General features: G+C 48.0%; 1 protein-coding gene across 1 annotated transcript in view; it reads right to left on the reverse strand.

Moving 5' to 3' along the window:
* Positions 1–19,264, reverse strand: part of deptor (DEP domain containing MTOR-interacting protein) — a 71,695-nt gene that overhangs the window by 28,370 nt on the left and 24,061 nt on the right. Inside the window, exons 6-7 of the mRNA XM_038995207.1 lie at positions 18,884–19,065; positions 5,116–5,298 (exon numbers count right to left, since the gene is read on the reverse strand). Of these exons, the coding sequence (XP_038851135.1) occupies positions 5,116–5,298; positions 18,884–19,065 (365 nt within the window). The remainder of the gene's footprint in view (positions 1–5,115; positions 5,299–18,883; positions 19,066–19,264) is intronic.

Here is a 19,264-nt window from a genome sequence, read left to right on the forward strand (position 1 = left end):
GCAGAAAACCCTCACATAGATGTTTTGGTCAGGAACCAAAGCCAGCAGCAGGTATCACACATCTGTAGGTTGTGGAAGGGCTGTTCCCTCGTTCCTTCCTCATTCCAGTGAATCTCAACGATAAGAGACAGACCAGCTAACTGGAGCGCAGAGGAACTCACAGTACTGCACTTTCCTCTGTAACCTTGGAAGATTCTATTTATTAGGAGTCGGTAAGCGTTTGATATCATTGTGTCGTCTGCCAGCTCCTGCTGAAGAGGATGTTAAAGGAATGTAGCGGACGAGGTTGTTCATTTAGCTGACGTCAGCTTCTCATTATGGGACTTAAAACCTACCTTCATCCACATACTATACAGCTCTCCCCCAGGTCCACAAACCTACTGACTGCCTTCATCCATATACTATACAGCTCTCCCTCAGGTCCACAAACCTACTGACTGCCTTCATCCATATACTATACAGCTCTCCCTCAGGTCCACAAACCTACTGACTGCCTTCATCCACATACTATACAGCTCTCCCTCAGGTCCACAAACCTACTGACTGCCTTCATCCACATACTATACAGCTCTCCCTCAGGTCCACAAACCTACTGACTGCCTTCATCCACATACTATACAGCTCTCCCTCAGGTCCACAAACCTACTGACTGCCTTCATCCATATACACTGCTCAAAAAAATAAAGGGAACACTTAAACAACACAATGTAACTCCAAGTCAATCACACTTCTTTGAAATAAAACTGTCCACTTAGGAAGCAACACTGATTGACAATACATTTCACATGCTGTTGTGCAAATGGAATAGACAAAAGGTGCAAATTATAGGCAATTAGCAAGACACCCCCAAAAAAGGAGTGATTCTGCAGGTGGTGACCAGAGACCACTTCTCAGTTCCTATGCTTCATGGCTGATGTTTTGGTCTCTTTTGAATGCTGGCGGTGCTCTCACTCTAGTGGTAGCATGAGACGGAGTCTACAACCCACACAAGTGGCTCAGGTAGTGCAGCTCATCCAGGATGGCACATCAATGCGAGCTGTGGCAAGAAGGTTTGCTGTGTCTGTCAGCGTAGTGTCCAGAGCATGGAGGCGCTACCAGGAGACAGGTCAGTACATCAGGAGACGTGGAGGAGGCCGTAGGAGGGCAACAACCCAGCAGCAGGACCGCTACCTCCGCCTTTGTGCAAGGAGGAGCACTGCCAGAGCCCTGCAAAATGACCTCCAGCAGGCCACAAATGTGCATGTGTCAGCATATGGTCTCACAAGGGGTCTGAGGATCTCATCTCGGTACCTAATGGCAGTCAGGCTACCTCTGGCGAGCACATGGAGGGCTGTGCGGCCCCACAAAGAAATGCCACCCCACACCATGACTGACCCACCGCCAAACCGGTCATGCTGGAGGATGTTGCAGGCAGCAGAACGTTCTCCACGGCGTCTCCAGACTCTGTCACGTCTGTCACATGTGCTCATGTGCTCAGTGTGAACCTGCTTTCATCTGTGAAGAGCACAGGGCGCCAGTGGCGAATTTGCCAATCTTGGTGTTCTCTGGCAAATGCCAAACGTCCTGCACGGTGTTGGGCTGTAAGCACTACCCCCACCTGTGGACGTCGGGCCCTCATACCACCCTCATGGAGTCTGTTTCTGACCGTTTGAGCAGACACATGCACATTTGTGGCCTGCTGGAGGTCATTTTGCAGGGCTCTGGCAGTGCTCCTCCTTGCATAAAGGCAGAGGTAGCGGTCCTGCTGCTGGGTTGTTGCCCTCCTACGGCCTCCTCCACGTCTCCTGATGTACTGGCCTGTCTCCTGGTAGCGCCTCCATGCTCTGGACACTACGCTGACAGACACAGCAAACCTTCTTGCCACAGCTCGCATTGATGTGCCATCCTGGATGAGCTGCACTACCTGAGCCACTTGTGTGGGTTGTAGACTCCGTCTCATGCTACCACTAGAGTGAAAGCACCGCCAGCATTCAAAAGTGAACAAAACATCAGCCAGGAAGCATCGGAACTGAGAAGTGGTCTGTGGTCACCACCTGCAGAATCACTCCTTTATTGGGGGTGTCTTGCTAATTGCCTATAATTTCCACCTTTTGTCTATTCCATTTGCACAACAGCATGTGAAATTTATTGTCAATCAGTGTTGCTTCCTAAGTGGACAGTTTGATTTCACAGAAGTGTGATTGACTTGGAGTTACATTGTGTTGTTTAAGTGTTCCCTTTATTTTTTTGAGCAGTGTACTATACAGCTCTCCCTCAGGTCCACAAACCTACTGACTGCCTTCATCCACATACTATACAGCTCTCCCTCAGGTCCACAAACCTACTGACTGCCTTCATCCACATACTATACAGCTCTCCCTCAGGTCCACAAACCTACTGACTGCCTTCATCCATATACTATACAGCTCTCCCTCAGGTCCACAAACCTACTGACTGCCTTCATCCACATACTATACAGCTCTCCCTCAGGTCCACAAACCTACTGACTGCCTTCATCCATATACTATACAGCTCTCCCTCAGGTCCACAAACCTACTGACTGCCTTCATCCACATACTATACAGCTCTCCCTCAGGTCCACAAACCTACTGACTGCCTTCATCCATATACTATACAGCTCTCCCTCAGGTCCACAAACCTACTGACTGCCTTCATCCACATACTATACAGCTCTCCCTCAGGTCCACAAACCTACTGACTGCCTTCATCCACATACTATACAGCTCTCCCTCAGGTCCACAAACCTACTGACTGCCTTCATCCACATACTATACAGCTCTCCCTCAGGTCCACAAACCTGACTGCCTTCATCCATATACTATACAGCTCTCCCTCAGGTCCACAAACCTACTGATGGCCTTCATCCACATACTATACAGCTCTCCCTCAGGTCCACAAACCTACTGACTGCCTTCATCCATATACTATACAGCTCTCCCTCAGGTCCACAAACCTACTGACTGCCTTCATCCATATACTATACAGCTCTCCCTCAGGTCCACAAACCTACTGACTGCCTTCATCCACATACTATACAGCTCTCCCTCAGGTCCACAAACCTACTGACTGCCTTCATCCATATACTATACAGCTCTCCCTCAGGTCCACAAACCTACTGACTGCCTTCATCCACATACTATACAGCTCTCCCTCAGGTCCACAAACCTACTGACTGCCTTCATCCATATACTATACAGCTCTCCCTCAGGTCCACAAACCTGACTGCCTTCATCCATATACTATACAGCTCTCCCTCAGGTCCACAAACCTACTGACTGCCTTCATCCATATACTATACAGCTCTCCCTCAGGTCCACAAACCTACTGACTGCCTTCATCCACATACTATACAGCTCTCCCTCAGGTCCACAAACCTACTGACTGCCTTCATCCATATACTATACAGCTCTCCCTCAGGTCCACAAACCTACTGACTGCCTTCATCCATATACTATACAGCTCTCCCTCAGGTCCACAAACCTACTGACTGCCTTCATCCATATACTATACAGCTCTCCCTCAGGTCCACAAACCTACTGACTGCCTTCATCCACATACTATACAGCTCTCCCTCAGGTCCACAAACCTACTGATGGCCTTCATCCACATACTATACAGCTCTCCCTCAGGTCCACAAACCTACTGATGGCCTTCATCCATATACTATACAGCTCTCCCTCAGGTCCACAAACCTACTGACTGCCTTCATCCACATACTATACAGCTCTCCCTCAGGTCCACAAACCTACTGACTGCCTTCATCCATATACTATACAGCTCTCCCTCAGGTCCACAAACCTACTGATGGCCTTCATCCACATACTATACAGCTCTCCCTCAGGTCCACAAACCTACTGACGGCCTTCATCCACATACTATACAGCTCTCCCTCAGGTCCACAAACCTACTGACTGCCTTCATCCATATACTATACAGCTCTCCCTCAGGTCCACAAACCTACTGACGGCCTTCATCCATATACTATACAGCTCTCCCTCAGGTCCACAAACCTACTGATGGCCTTCATCCATATACTATACAGCTCTCCCTCAGGTCCACAAACCTACTGACTGCCTTCATCCACATACTATACAGCTCTCCCTCAGGTCCACAAACCTACTGACTGCCTTCATCCATATACTATACAGCTCTCCCTCAGGTCCACAAACCTACTGACTGCCTTCATCCATATACTATACAGCTCTCCCTCAGGTCCACAAACCTACTGACTGCCTTCATCCATATACTATACAGCTCTCCCTCAGGTCCACAAACCTACTGACTGCCTTCATCCATATACTATACAGCTCTCCCTCAGGTCCACAAACCTACTGACTGCCTTCATCCATATACTATACAGCTCTCCCTCAGGTCCACAAACCTACTGACTGCCTTCATCCATATACTATACAGCTCTCCCTCAGGTCCACAAACCTACTGACTGCCTTCATCCACATACTATACAGCTCTCCCTCAGGTCCACAAACCTACTGACTGCCTTCATCCACATACTATACAGCTCTCCCCCAGGTCCACAAACCTACTGACTGCCTTCATCCACATACTATACAGCTCTCCCTCAGGTCCACAAACCTACTGACTGCCTTCATCCACATACTATACAGCTCTCCCTCAGGTCCACAAACCTACTGACTGCCTTCATCCACATACTATACAGCTCTCCCTCAGGTCCACAAACCTACTGACTGCCTTCATCCATATACTATACAGCTCTCCCTCAGGTCCACAAACCTACTGACGGCCTTCATCCATATACTATACAGCTCTCCCTCAGGAGTAACCCTAACCCTGATGTTGATATGTGTAAACCCTAAGGGTTATAGTGGGATTCAGCCCCAGTCTGACAGTAGATAGTGAGTAGGGAGTAGGGGCTAAGGGTTATAGTGGGATTCAGCCCCAGTCTGACAGTAGATAGTGAGTAGGGGCTAAAGGTTGTAGTGGAATTCGGCCCCAGTGTGACTGTAGATGGTGAGTAGGGGCTAAGGGTTATAGTGGGATTCGGCTCCAGTGTGACTGTAGATGGTGTGGGTACAACAACTCCTGCTGTAAAAAGGGCTTTATAAAGAAATTTGATTGCTAGACATTGAGGTTTACCAGACAGGAAGCTGGTGTTGCCTCCCTCTGGGTTCTGTTTGCGGAGACAGAAGGGGCTGTCGTGGCTCTCTGGGATGGTACGGCAGCGCTCGTTCAGCAGCTCCATCAGACGCCGTCTCCTTCTGAAGTTCAGTCTGAACTGGTACAGCAGCCCTCCATCCACAAAGTGCTGCTTGTTGGTCACTGTCAGGGAGAAACACAGAACAAAACCATTGTTTAGGATCGGTTACTGTTTCATATAACCGACTGTAAATCCCGTTAACTACAGTTACCGACTGTAAATCCCGGTAACGACTGTAAATCCCGTTAACGACTGTAAATCCCGTTAACTACAGTTACTGACTGTAAATCCCGGTAACTACAGTTACCGACTGTAAATCCCGGTAACTACAGTTACCGACTGTAAATCACTGTAAATCCCGGTAACTACAGTAACTGACTGTAAATCCTGTTAACTACAGTAACTGACTGTAAATCCCGGTAACTACAGTAACTGACTGTAAATCCCGTTAACTACAGTAACTGACTGTAAATCCTGTTAACTACAGTTACGGACTGTAAATCACTGTAAATCCTGTTAACTACAGTTACGGACTGTAAATCCCGGTAACTACAGTAACTGACTGTAAATCCTGTTAACTATAGAACAGGAGGTAGTTCAGTTCTAAATCCTGTAACTCTTCAATTATTCCCATCAGACAGAACACCTCTGATGGTGCCTCCAATGCCAGTAATCAGCTAAGTCTCTTAGGGTTGGACACACACACACTCTCCCTCTCGTAGCTTGGGCCGTCATTGTGCCAACACTCACTTGGCTAACGCTCAGTACGGGGGAGGCTCTGAATGCCCCTTAAATCTCCAAATCCCTTGAAAGACATAAAACCAACTCTGACTGACTATACGACTAAAGCCATCCAGGAATCAAAATCTGACTGTCACTTGTGTAACTAAGCCATAAAGCCTGCATAACTGTGCCAAGGGGTTAGGACTCAGGATTTAAAGGAACACTCCACCCAAAAACAATATTTTGGTATTTGTTTCATTAGTCCATTGCTGATATAGTCCCAAAATGTTTTGCATGTCAGCAAACAAGTTTTCAAGATATATAAAAACTTTCAAAATACAGAAATACAGCCGGTATGTTCTACTTACTAGGTTGGTTATGGATGCACCTTGTGATGCTATAAAGCTGCTGCTGTGACTGTATGAAGTGTTTCTGATCCTGTGGTTTATAGTGATGGATTGAAATATCCCTCATCTGAGGGTTTTTTTTTATCCCAGGAGGAAGTGTTCTCCTTACGTTAGTAGAGTGACAGTCCATTGCAATTTCCCCGTCTAAAAACACAGCAGTTACCACAGACACATTTCAGCAATCCAAATAGTCCATAATGATTCAATCATAATCTGGTCCGTAACCAACAGTTTCTGATTATGTTTCGGCACCTGGTGCCCCAAAAGGGGACGTTCAGGATTAAAGGGGGTTGATTATGTTTCAGCACCTGGTGCCCCAAAAGGGGACGATCAGGATTAAAGGGGGTTGATTATGTTTCGGCACCTGGTTCCCCAAAAGGGGACGATCAGGATTAAAGGGGGTTGATTATGTTTCAGCACCTGGTGCCCCAAAAGGGGACGGTCAGGATTAAAGGGGGTTGATTATGTTTCAGCACTTGGTGCCCCAAAAGGGGACGATCAGGATTAAAGGGGGTTGATTATGTTTCAGCACCTTGTGCCCCAAAAGGGGACGATCAGGATTAAAGGGGGTTGATTATGTTTCAGCACCTGGTGCCCCAAAAGGGGACGGTCAGGATTAAAGGGGGTTGATTATGTTTCAGCACCTGGTGCCCCAAAAGGAGACGATCAGGATTAAAGGGGGTTGATTACGTTTCAGCACCTTGTGCCCCAAAAGGGGACGATCAGGATTAAAGGGGGTTGATTATGTTTCAGCACCTTGTGCCCCAAAAGGGGACGATCAGGATTAAAGGGGGTTGATTATGTTTCAGCACCTGGTGCCCCAAAAGGGGACGATCAGGATTAAAGAGGGTTGATTATGTTTCAGCACCTGGTGCCCCAAAAGGGGACGATCAGGATTAAAGGGGGTTGATTATGTTTCAGCACCTGGTGCCCCAAAAGGGGACGATCAGGATTAAAGGGGGTTGATTATGTTTCAGCACCTGGTGCCCCAAAAGGGGACGATCAGGATTAAAGGGGGTTGATTATGTGTATTCAGAACGCTTGTTGCCATGGTGTTGATTCACAAAGATCTAAATATCAGCTGACTGTAATTCAAATATAATCGAACCAAACAACATGTTCAGTGACTCTAGGTTATGTGTATTCATCCGCCCATTGACTCGGTTGCACATGGTGTTGAGCCACGAAGATCAAATCAGCAGCTCTCTGTGTGAGTCCATCAACCAGGAATGCAGTGATTGTGTGGGGCAACTGACCCAAAACAACCCACAATGTGGATCCATCCAGGCAGGGCTGCTATTGTTCTACAGTTCAGCCATTTAAAGTATGCAGTGTGTGTGTGTGTGTGTGTGTGTACGCTGCCGGGTGCGCGCGTGCATGCATGTGTGTATTGTTATGATGTGGGGGAAGGTTAGTGTTAGGACATAGACACACTACCATGGCACACTTCCACACTCCAACCCCAGGTGGCAGCGCCAACCGGGTCACGGCTGGGTTCTGTCAAGCAGCCTTGATAATTCCTCAGGAGCAAGTTATCAAGTTGATTCTGAGAGGCCAGAAGCATCTCAGTCTTTGTTCATTTCTTTGTAGTTAGGCCCCAGCCTCTGTAGTCAGGCCCTCGCCTCTGTAGTCAGGCCTCTGTAGTCAGGCCCTCGCCTCTGTAGTCAGGCCCTCGCCTCTGTAGTCAGGCCCTCGCCTCTGTAGTCAGGCCCTCGCCTCTGTAGTCAGGCCCTCGCCTCTGTAGTCAGGCCCTCGCCTCTGTAGTCAGGCCCTCGCCTCTGTAGTCAGGCCCTCGCCTCTGTAGTCAGGCCCTCGCCTCTGTAGTCAGGCCCTCGCCTCTGTAGTCAGGCCCTCGCCTCTGTAGTCAGGCCCTCGCCTCTGTAGTCAGGCCCTCGCCTCTGTAGTCAGGCCCTCGCCTCTGTAGTCAGGCCCTCGCCTCTGTAGTCAGGCCCTCGCCTCTGTAGTCAGGCCCTCCGCTCTACAGTAGCTTGCTAGCTAGCTTGTGTTGGAAGATGTCAACATTGTGTGTGCAGCACGAAGTAGATCGCTGGTTGGTTAGAAGCATCATTTGTCAAAGATCCTTTCGGTGACTGGCTCCACTGTTTTATGATAGTTCTCCTGCCCATAGTCAAACTTCAGAAATACTGACTCCACTGTTTTATGATCGTTCTCCTGCCCATAGTCAAACTTCAGTAATACTGACTCCACTGTTTTATGATCGTTCTCCTGCCCATAGTCAAACTTCAGTAATACTGACTCCACTGTTTTATGATAGTTCTCCTGCCCATAGTCAAACTTCAGAAATACTGACTCCACTGTTTTATGATCGTTCTCCTGCCCATAGTCAAACTTCAGTAATACTGACTCTACTGTTTTATGATCGTTCTCCTGCCCATAGTCAAACTTCAGTAATACTGACTCCACTGTTTTATGATAGTTCTCCTGCCCATAGTCAAACTTCAGTAATACTGCCTCCACTGTTTTATGATCGTTCTCCTGCCCATAGTCAAACTTCAGTAATACTGACTCCACTGTTTTATGATCGTTCTCCTGCCCATAGTCAAACTTCAGTAATACTGACTCCACTGTTTTATGATAGTTCTCCTGCCCATAGTCAAACTTCAGTAATACTGACTCCACTGTTTTATGATAGTTCTCCTGCCCATAGTCAAACTTCAGTAATACTGACTCCACTGTTTTATGATCGTTCTCCTGCCCATAGTCAAACTTCAGTAATACTGCCTCCACTGTTTTATGATCGTTCTCCTGCCCATAGTCAAACTTCAGTAATACTGACTCCACTGTTTTATGATCGTTCTCCTGCCCATAGTCAAACTTCAGTAATACTGACTCCACTGTTTTATGATAGTTCTCCTGCCCATAGTCAAACTTCAGTAATACTGACTCCACTGTTTTATGATAGTTCTCCTGCCCATAGTCAAACTTCAGTAATACTGACTCCACTGTTTTATGATCGTTCTCCTGCCCATAGTCAAACTTCAGTAATACTGACTCCACTGTTTTATGATCGTTCTCCTGCCCATAGTCAAACTTCAGTAATACTGACTCCACTGTTTTATGATAGTTCTCCTGCCCATAGTCAAACTTCAGTAATACTGACTCCACTGTTTTATGATCGTTCTCCTGCCCATAGTCAAACTTCAGTAATACTGACTCCACTGTTTTATGATCGTTCTCCTGCCCATAGTCAAACTTCAGAAATACTGACTCCACTGTTTTATGATCGTTCTGGTGCCCATAGTCAAACTTCAGTAATACTGACTCCACTGTTTTATGATAGTTCTCCTGCCCATAGTCAAACTTCAGAAATACTTCTCATTGAAGCACAATCATCATTAGCTAGATGTCAAATGTGGCTACTAAAACTTACTCACAATTTGTTTCTTTTAAATAAAATAAATGGACATATTTACTGTTATAGCTAAGATTCCTTCAGACAGTTTTGAGGCAGGAATGGGGTTCATCAGACGACGTCGCCTAGGTAATATGTTCTAATGTTATGGCAGCTCATTGTAGCCGGACTACTTCTGATCCATCCCATGATCCTTTGCGAGATACGAGACACATCAGATTCCTCCTCCGCTGATCTAAGACCATGAACAAGTGCAGCAAAAATCACTAGGCTACTTATTGGTTTCGTACCAGTGTGGTCTGTGCCAGCGGAGGAGAGGAATGCAGACAGAGGCAGGGCAAGAGCCACAGGCAGGGTGTGTGTGGTGGGTGTGAACCCAGCGGTGATGCAGTCTCTCTGGGGTTAGAGCCCTGCTGCCTGCTCCCTGGTTAGCCCATTGTCCTGCTGTCACACAGACACAGGGCCCGAGAAGAACACACTGGAAACAGACACTCTGCACTACACAGCCCAGCACACTGGAAACAGACACGCTCTGCACTACACAGCCCAGCACACTGGAAACAGACACGCTCTGCACTGCACAGCCCAGCACACTGGAAACAGACACGCTCTGCACTGCACAGCCCAGCACCCTGGAAACAGACACTCTGCACTGCACAGCCCAGCACACTGGAAACAGACACTCTCTGCACTGCACAGCCCAGCACACTGGAAACAGACACGCTCTGCACTACACAGCCCAGCACACTGGAAACAGACACGCTCTGCACTACACAGCCCAGCACACTGGAAACAGACACGCTCTGCACTACACAGCCCAGCACCCTGGAAACAGACACTCTGCACTACACAGCCCAGCACCCTGGAAACAGACACTCTGCACTGCACAGCCCAGCACCCTGGAAACAGACACGCTCTGCACTACACAGCCCAGCACCCTGGAAACAGACACTCTGCACTGCACAGCCCAGCACACTGGAAACAGACACGCTCTGCACTACACAGCCCAGCACACTGGAAACAGACACACTCTGCACTACACAGCCCAGCACACTGGAAACAGACACTCTGCACTGCACAGCCCAGCACACTGGAAACAGACACTCTGCACTACACAGCCCAGCACACTGGAAACAGACACACTCTGCACTACACAGCCCAGCACACTGGAAACAGATTGTATCTCAGAGCCTGTACTGAGCCAGCAGGCAGCAAGCAGTGCCCACACAGTACCATCCTGCTGCAGGCCGCTGCTGGCTTGTCTCTGATGACAGATAAGCAGGGTTGGGCCTGGCCGCTCCTAGGATGGGAGACCATTCTGATGTGCCACAGTCAAGAGAACCAGAGCTGATTATATTAGTGCTGAACACGTGACCATGACAACAAGGTGACCATGACGACAAGGTGAACAGTACATGGGACTTGTCATCCTATTGTAGCAAGTGGAATCACACAGTACATTTCTTTAGTGTGCCGTTCATCAGTCTCATTTAAAATGAGCTTTTCAAAGTCCCCGTAATGATTGATCTTCCTCTCCATGTCAACTATTTAATTACCAGTGATTATCCTCCGTGTCTGAATCAGTGTCAGGTTCACCGTTCAGCTCAAGTCAGGACAAGACACAGAGGCTGTGTCCAAAATGGCACCCTATTCCCTTTATGGGGCACTTATTTTGACCAGGGCCAATGGGGATCTGGTCAAAAGTAGTGCACTATAAAGGAAATGTCTAGGGTGCCACTTGGGATAGATCCTGAGACTGGGTTGGGAGCCTGGGCTGAAATGAGAGCAGAGGGGAGGGCGAGAGGAGGGCAGAGAGGGTGGCAGAGAGGAGGGCAGAGGGGAGAGCAGAGGGGAGAGCAGAGGGGAGAGCAGAGAGGAGGGCAGAGAGGAGGGCAGAGAGGAGGGCAGAGAGGAGGGCAGAGGGGAGAGCAGAGGGCAGAGGGCAGAGGAGGGCAGAGGGCAGAGAGGGTGGCATTGTTAAATGCTTCCACCCGACTTCACTTTCACACAGAGCGAGCCTGAATGCTCAGATGAACACAGAGCGAGCCTGAATGCTCAGATGAACACAGAGCGAGCCTGAATGCTCAGATGAACACAGAGCGAGCCTGAATTCTCAGATGAACACAGAGCGAGCCTGAATGCTCAGATGAACACAGAGCGAGCCTGAATGCTCAGATGAACACAGAGCCTGAATGCTCAGATGAACACAGAGCCTGAATGCTCAGATGAACACAGAGCCTGAATGCTCAGATGAACACAGAGCCTGAATGCTCAGATGAACACAGAGCCTGAATGCTCAGATGAACACAGAGCCTGAATGCTCAGATGAACACAGAGCCTGAATGCTCAGATGAACACAGAGCCTGAATGCTCAGATGAACACAGAGCCTGAATGCTCAGATGAACACAGAGCCTGAATGCTCAGATGAACACAGAGAGAGAGCCTGAATGCTCAGATGAACACAGAGAGAGAGCCTGAATGCTCAGATGAACACAGAGAGCCTGAATGCTCAGATGAACACAGAGAGAGAGCCTGAATGCTCAGATGAACACAGAGAGCCTGAATGCTCAGATGAACACACAGAGAGAGCCTGAATGCTCAGATGAACACACAGAGAGAGCCTGAATGCTCAGATGAACACACAGAGAGAGCCTGAATGCTCAGATGAACACACAGAGAGAGCCTGAATGCTCAGATGAACACACAGAGAGAGCCTGAATGCTCAGATGAACACACAGAGAGAGCCTGAATGCTCAGATGAACACACAGAGAGAGCCTGAATGCTCAGATGAACACACAGAGAGAGCCTGAATGCTCAGATGAACACACAGAGAGAGCCTGAATGCTCAGATGAACACACAGAGAGAGCCTGAATGCTCAGATGAACACACAGAGAGAGCCTGAATGCTCAGATGAACACACAGAGAGAGCCTGAATGCTCAGATGAACACACAGAGAGAGCCTGAATGCTCAGATGAACACACAGAGAGAGCCTGAATGCTCAGATGAACACACAGAGAGAGCCTGAATGCTCAGATGAACACACAGAGAGAGCCTGAATGCTCAGATGAACACACAGAGAGAGCCTGAATGCTCAGATGAACACACAGAGAGAGCCTGAATGCTCAGATGAACACAGAGAGAGTCTGAATGCTCAGATGAACACAGAGAGAGCCTGAATGCTCAGATGAACACAGAGAGAGTCTGAATGCTCAGATGAAGAGTTCTGTTGAGCCTCTGACGACAGGCTGCAGTCTTTACACCAACAACTCCTTCAGACTGACTAGAGAAAACCTCTCCAACTAGCCATAGAAAAGCCCTGTCTTTTTACCATACGGTCCATTCAAATAGAAATGTAGAAATCTATTTGAGTGACATGCTGCAGTGTTGAGGAAGTGGTTTGACCAAGTAAGTCTGAACCTAACAGCCCTCAAGCTCTCAAAGACATTAGTAACAAGTCATAGAATATCTTAAGAGGGTTGATGCTGGTCTTCCCTACTGCAGTAGAGTGTGGGCAGGATGCAGGACTGTAATACTGTAGACATATCACCCATGTCTCCACCCTCTAGCTCCTGTTAAAGATGCCGTCTGTGTAATGAGTCCACGACCCTGTGGGTGGTCAGGGCAGCCTCACCTTGCTTTAATACACTGGATCAGTGCTGTTGAGCAGTGGATGGAGGGATGACAGAGGGGGCGGGGGGGGAGGATGGGAGGCAGCAGGCTTTAAATCGGTGCGACAGATGGCCCTTCTAGCTACCACTGCATTCATTTATTGACAGAGAGACTCAGAGAGCGAGACACAGAGAGCGAGACACAGAGAGCGAGACACAGAGAGCGAGACACAGAGAGCGAGACACAGAGAGCGAGAGACAGAGAGCGAGAGACAGAGAGCGAGAGACAGAGAGCGAGAGACAGAGAGCGAGAGACAGAGAGCGAGAGACAGAGAGCGAGAGACAGAGAGCGAGAGACAGAGAGCGAGAGACAGAGAGCGAGAGACAGGTGATCCTGCAGAAAAAGGTAGATTGGTTTAGTAATAGAGACAGAGAGACAGGTGATCCTGTAGAAAGAGGAGGTTGACTGGTTCAGTAATAGAGACAGGTGATCCTGTAGAAAGAGGAGGTTGACTGGTTCAGTAATAGAGACAGGTGATCCTGTAGAAAGAGGAGGTTGACTGGTTCAGTAATAGAGACAGGTGATCCTGTAGAAAGAGGAGGTTGACTGGTTCAGTAATAGAGACAGGTGATCATATAGAAAGAGGAGGTTGACTGGTTCAGTAATAGAGACAGGTGATCCTGTAGAAAGAGGAGGTTGACTGGTTCAGTAATAGAGACAGGTGATCCTGTAGAAAGAGGAGGTTGACTGGTTCAGTAATAGAGACAGGTGATCCTGTAGAAAGAGGAGGTTGACTGGTTCAGTAATAGAGACAGGTGATCCTGTAGAAAGAGGAGGTTGACTGGTTCAGTAATAGAGACAGGTGATCCTATAGAAAGAGGAGGTTGACTGGTTCAGTAATAGAGACAGGTGATCCTGTAGAAAGAGGTTGACTGGTTCAGTAATAGAGACAGGTGATCCTGTAGAAAGAGGTTGACTGGTTCAGTAATAGAGACAGGTGATCCTGTAGAAAGAGGTTGACTGGTTCAGTAATAGAGACAGGTGATCCTATAGAAAGAGGAGGTTGACTGGTTCAGTAATAGAGACAGGTGATCCTGCAGAAAGAGGAGGTTGACTGGTTCAGTAACAGAGACAGGTGATCCTGTAGAAAGAGGAGGTTGACTGGTTCAGTAATAGAGACAGGTGATCCTATAGAAAGAGGAGGTTGACTGGTTCAGTAATAGAGACAGGTGATCCTGTAGAAAGAGGTTGACTGGTTCAGTAATAGAGACAGGTGATCCTGTAGAAAGAGGTTGACTGGTTCAGTAATAGAGACAGGTGATCCTATAGAAAGAGGAGGTTGACTGGTTCAGTAATAGAGACAGGTGATCCTGCAGAAAGAGGAGGTTGACTGGTTCAGTAATAGAGACAGGTGATCCTGTAGAAAGAGGTTGACTGGTTCAGTAATAGAGACAGGTGATCCTGTAGAAAGAGGTTGACTGGTTCAGTAATAGAGACAGGTGATCCTATAGAAAGAGGAGGTTGACTGGTTCAGTAATAGAGACAGGTGATCCTGCAGAAAGAGGAGGTTGACTGGTTCAGTAACAGAGACAGGTGATCCTGTAGAAAGAGGAGGTTGACTGGCTCAGTAATAGAGACAGGTGATCCTGCAGAAAGAGGAGGTTGACTGGCTCAGTAACAGCTCTACTCCCTGCTGTATTTTAGTCTGTCTCTGTCACACAGAGGAAGCCCAGCAGCAGCAGCCTGTGTAGAGGACAGAGCGCAGGACAGAGAGAGCGCAGGACAGAGAGAGCGCAGGACAGAGAGAGCGCAGGACAGAGAGAGCGCAGGACAGAGAGAGCGCAGGACAGAGAGAGCGCAGGACAGAGAGAGCGCAGGACAGAGAGAGCGCAGGACAGAGAGAGCGCAGGACAGAGAGAGCGCAGGACAGAGAGAGCGCAGGACAGAGAGAGCGCAGGACAGAGAGAGCGCAGGACAGAGAGAGCGCAGGACAGAGAGAGCGCAGGACAGAGAGAGCGCAGGACAGAGAGAGCGCAGGACAGAGAGAGCGCAGGACAGAGAGAGCAGGACAGAGAGAGCAGGACAGAGAGAGCAGGACAGAGAGAGCAGGACAGAGAGAGCGCAGGACAGAGAGAGCAGGACAGAGAGAGCAGGACAGAGAGAGCAGGACAGAGAGCTTCTAGTGGGTGTGCACGTGACATTGGTATGCCGCGCATGTGTGCAATACATGCCACCGGTGTGCGTGGGTGTGTGTATCTGGGTCAATGATTGTGTGTGCTGTGTGTGTGATTGGTGTGTGTGTATATCTGGGTCGATGATTGTGTGTGCTGTGTGTGTGATTGGTGTGTGTGTATATCTGGGTCGATGATTGTGTGTGTGTGTGTGTGTGTGTGTGTGTGTGTGTGTGTGTGTGTGTGTGTGTGTGTGTGTGTGTGTGTGTGTGTGTGTGTGTGTGTGAATCTAGGTCGGTTCACACACACCGTTGTCCAGAGGTGAGCAGCTGCTCTCTGTCGGGAACACCCTGGCCAGAGACCAGAGGCATGACGTCCATCTGTCTCTGATCAGGGGTTCAGCCCCCGTAGTGGAACCACCTCTCAGCAGTAAAACCTTTCCTAAGCTGCAGTAGTACAGGAACATTCCTGTCAGGAGACTCAGGACATTCCCTCTGTAGCCATGCAGGTGGCCATGCCCTGTACATGAGTAACTGGTGTGACTTCCTGCTTTTAGCTCCTAGTGGAGCAAAGGGCCTATTGGAGATGTGATTCACCTCTTCAGTGTTCTACTAGACTAATTCCAATGACTGTCCTGTTACTATACAGAGAGGAATTCCACCAGGCCTGATAAGAGAAACCTTTCACTGTGTTCCTCCCCACTCCTGACCTTGGCCAACAGACCACAGCTGACCTCTGACGAAAGAGAGAGAGACTAACATCCCATAATGATCTACTGTGACCAGACACTCAGTCATGTCACCGTGACAATACAACCCTTTCAGTCAGTCATGTGAGCCAGACTAGGGCACATGATAAAATGGCACCTTATTCCCTATACTGGTTTTGACCAGAGCCCTGTGCCTGTCATTTGAGCATCATGGGGCAGGAAGCACGCGTTTCTCACAGATAAATGTGACGTGGTTTTTTTATGAAACTGGTTGTGCGATAAAAACATATCCAACGTTAACTCAATCTTCTGTGAATGTGAAATACTAGGAGCCAAGTAAAAGTCTCTGCTAAACTTTCAAAACATGTGTGTGTGTGTGTTGTTTGGTTTTACCATCCTTGTGGGGACCAGATGGTAAAACAAGGAAGATTTGGACAAGTGTGGACATTTTAGGCTTAGGGGGTTAAGTTTACAATTAGGGTTAAGAATTAAAGGGTTAAGGTTTTCAAAAATACAATTTTGAATGGAAATCAATTGTTTGGTCCCAACAAGAATAGTAAAATAAACGTGCGTGTGTGTGTGTGTGTGTGTGAAAAAACAGGACAGATCCAATCCAAGTGGGTGATGATGATACCAGTATACCGTTGATCACAGAGTGGTCCCTGTCTGAGCAGAGAAGACACCGTGTTCCCTGACTGAAATAGGATCCGTACAGCATTCCCTTTGGAAGGGAAGGACCCAATGTGACTGCCCACCATGTGTTAACATCAACACTCCCAAGTCTCCTCTTTCACCTAACAAAGTCAACTTAGAAATTACAGCGCCATAGAATTAAAGAAGCAACTGACAACAGAGCAAAGTGTTATTACCACGATAGGTAATTATTGTGTAATTACCATTTGACCGTATTATTACCATATTACCATGTAAATCCTCAGTAAATACCAGGTAGGGATAAATAGTAGACTAGTAGAAGAACAGCATGAGCCAAAGATATATCTTTCATAACTGCTTCAGCAAAAATGGTCTATAATTACATTCGCTGAGGGAAGTGGTTCCCAAACTGCAGGACTAAACTTACTCAGGACTCAGAGATATGTCATTTTATCAGTGTGACAGTTGGGATACTGACCGTGACCTTATGTTAGTTGGGGTACTGACCGTGACCTTATGTTAGTTGGGGTACTGACCGTGACCTTATGTTAGTTGGGGTACTGACCGTGACCTTATGTTAGTTGGGGTACTGACCGTGACCTTATGTTAGTTGGGGTACTGACCGTGACCTTATGTTAGTTGGGGTACTGACCGTGACCTTACGTTAGTTGGGGTACTGACCGTGACCTTACGTTAGTTGGGGTACTGACCGTGACCTTACGTTAGTTGGGGTACTGACCGTGACCTTACGTTAGTTGGGACACTGACCGTGACCTTACGTTAGTTGGGACACTGACCGTGACCTTACGTTAGTTGGGACACTGACCGTGACCTTACGTTAGTTGGGACACTGACCGTGACCTTACGTTAGTTGGGACACTGACCGTGACCTTACGTTAGTTGGGACACTGACCGTGACCTTACGTTAGTTGGGACACTGACCGTGACCTTAGGTTAGTTGGGGTACTGACCGTGACCTTAGGTTAGTTGGGGTACTGACCGTGACCTTAGGTTAGTTGGGGTACTGACCGTGACCTTAGGTTAGTTGGGGTACTGACCGTGACCTTATGTTAGTTGGGATACTGACCGTGACCTTATGTTAGTTGGGATACTGACCGTGACCTTATGTTAGTTGGGATACTGACCGTGACCTTATGTTAGTTGGGATACTGACCGTGACCTTATGTTAGTTGGGATACTGACCGTGACCTTAGGTTAGTTGGGACACTGACCGTGACCTTAGGTTAGTTGGGACACTGACCGTGACCTTAGGTTAGTTGGGACACTGACCGTGACCTTAGGTTAGTTGGGACACTGACCGTGACCTTAGGTTAGTTGGGACACTGACCGTGACCTTAGGTTAGTTGGGACACTGACCGTGACCTTATGTTAGTTGGGACACTGACCGTGACCTTATGTTAGTTGGGACACTGACCGTGACCTTATGTTAGTTGGGACACTGACCGTGACCTTATGTTAGTTGGGACACTGACCGTGACCTTATGTTAGTTGGGGTACTGACCGTGACCTTATGTTAGTTGGGGTACTGACCGTGACCTTATGTTAGTTGGGGTACTGACCGTGACCTTATGTTAGTTGGGGTACTGACCGTGACCTTATGTTAGTTGGGGTACTGACCGTGACCTTATGTTAGTTGGGGTACTGACCGTGACCTTATGTTAGTTGGGGTACTGACCGTGACCTTATGTTAGTTGGGGTACTGACCGTGACCTTATGTTAGTTGGGGTACTGACCGTGACCTTATGTTAGTTGGGGTACTGACCGTGACCTTATGTTAGTTGGGGTACTGACCGTGACCTTATGTTAGTTGGGGTACTGACCGTGACCTTATGTTAGTTGGGGTACTGACCGTGACCTTATGTTAGTTGGGGTACTGACCGTGACCTTATGTTAGTTGGGGTACTGACCGTGACCTTATGTTAGTTGGGATACTGACCGTGACCTTATGTTAGTTGGGGTACTGACCGTGACCTTATGTTAGTTGGGATGTCTCAACAAAACAAAATCAGACTGATGAAAACGCTCCTTCCACTCACCGTGCTGCATGATCCCGTGTTCTAGAAGCCTCCGTCCAAGATGCTCCGCCTCCTCTCGGGTCGCCATCTCTCCCTCCGCCAGCAGCCAATCAACAAGCTCGGAGGCCACCAGCGTCCGTTCAAACGTCTCACCCTCTTCTTCCCGAGTCGCTAGGATGGACGTCTCTGTGTTCATCATGAGCCTGTTGAGAAGAACAGATTTAAATACAGACTACTGTATACGATGTGTAAATCAGATTTAAATACAGACTACTGTATACGATGTGTAAATCAGATTTAGATACAGACTACTGTATACGATGTGTAAATCAGATTTAATACAGACTACTGTATACGATGTGTAAATCAGATTTAGATACAGACTACTGTATACGATGTGTA

Source organism: Salvelinus namaycush, chromosome 5, assembly GCF_016432855.1.
Source record: "Salvelinus namaycush isolate Seneca chromosome 5, SaNama_1.0, whole genome shotgun sequence".
NCBI classification, from domain to species: domain Eukaryota; kingdom Metazoa; phylum Chordata; class Actinopteri; order Salmoniformes; family Salmonidae; genus Salvelinus; species Salvelinus namaycush.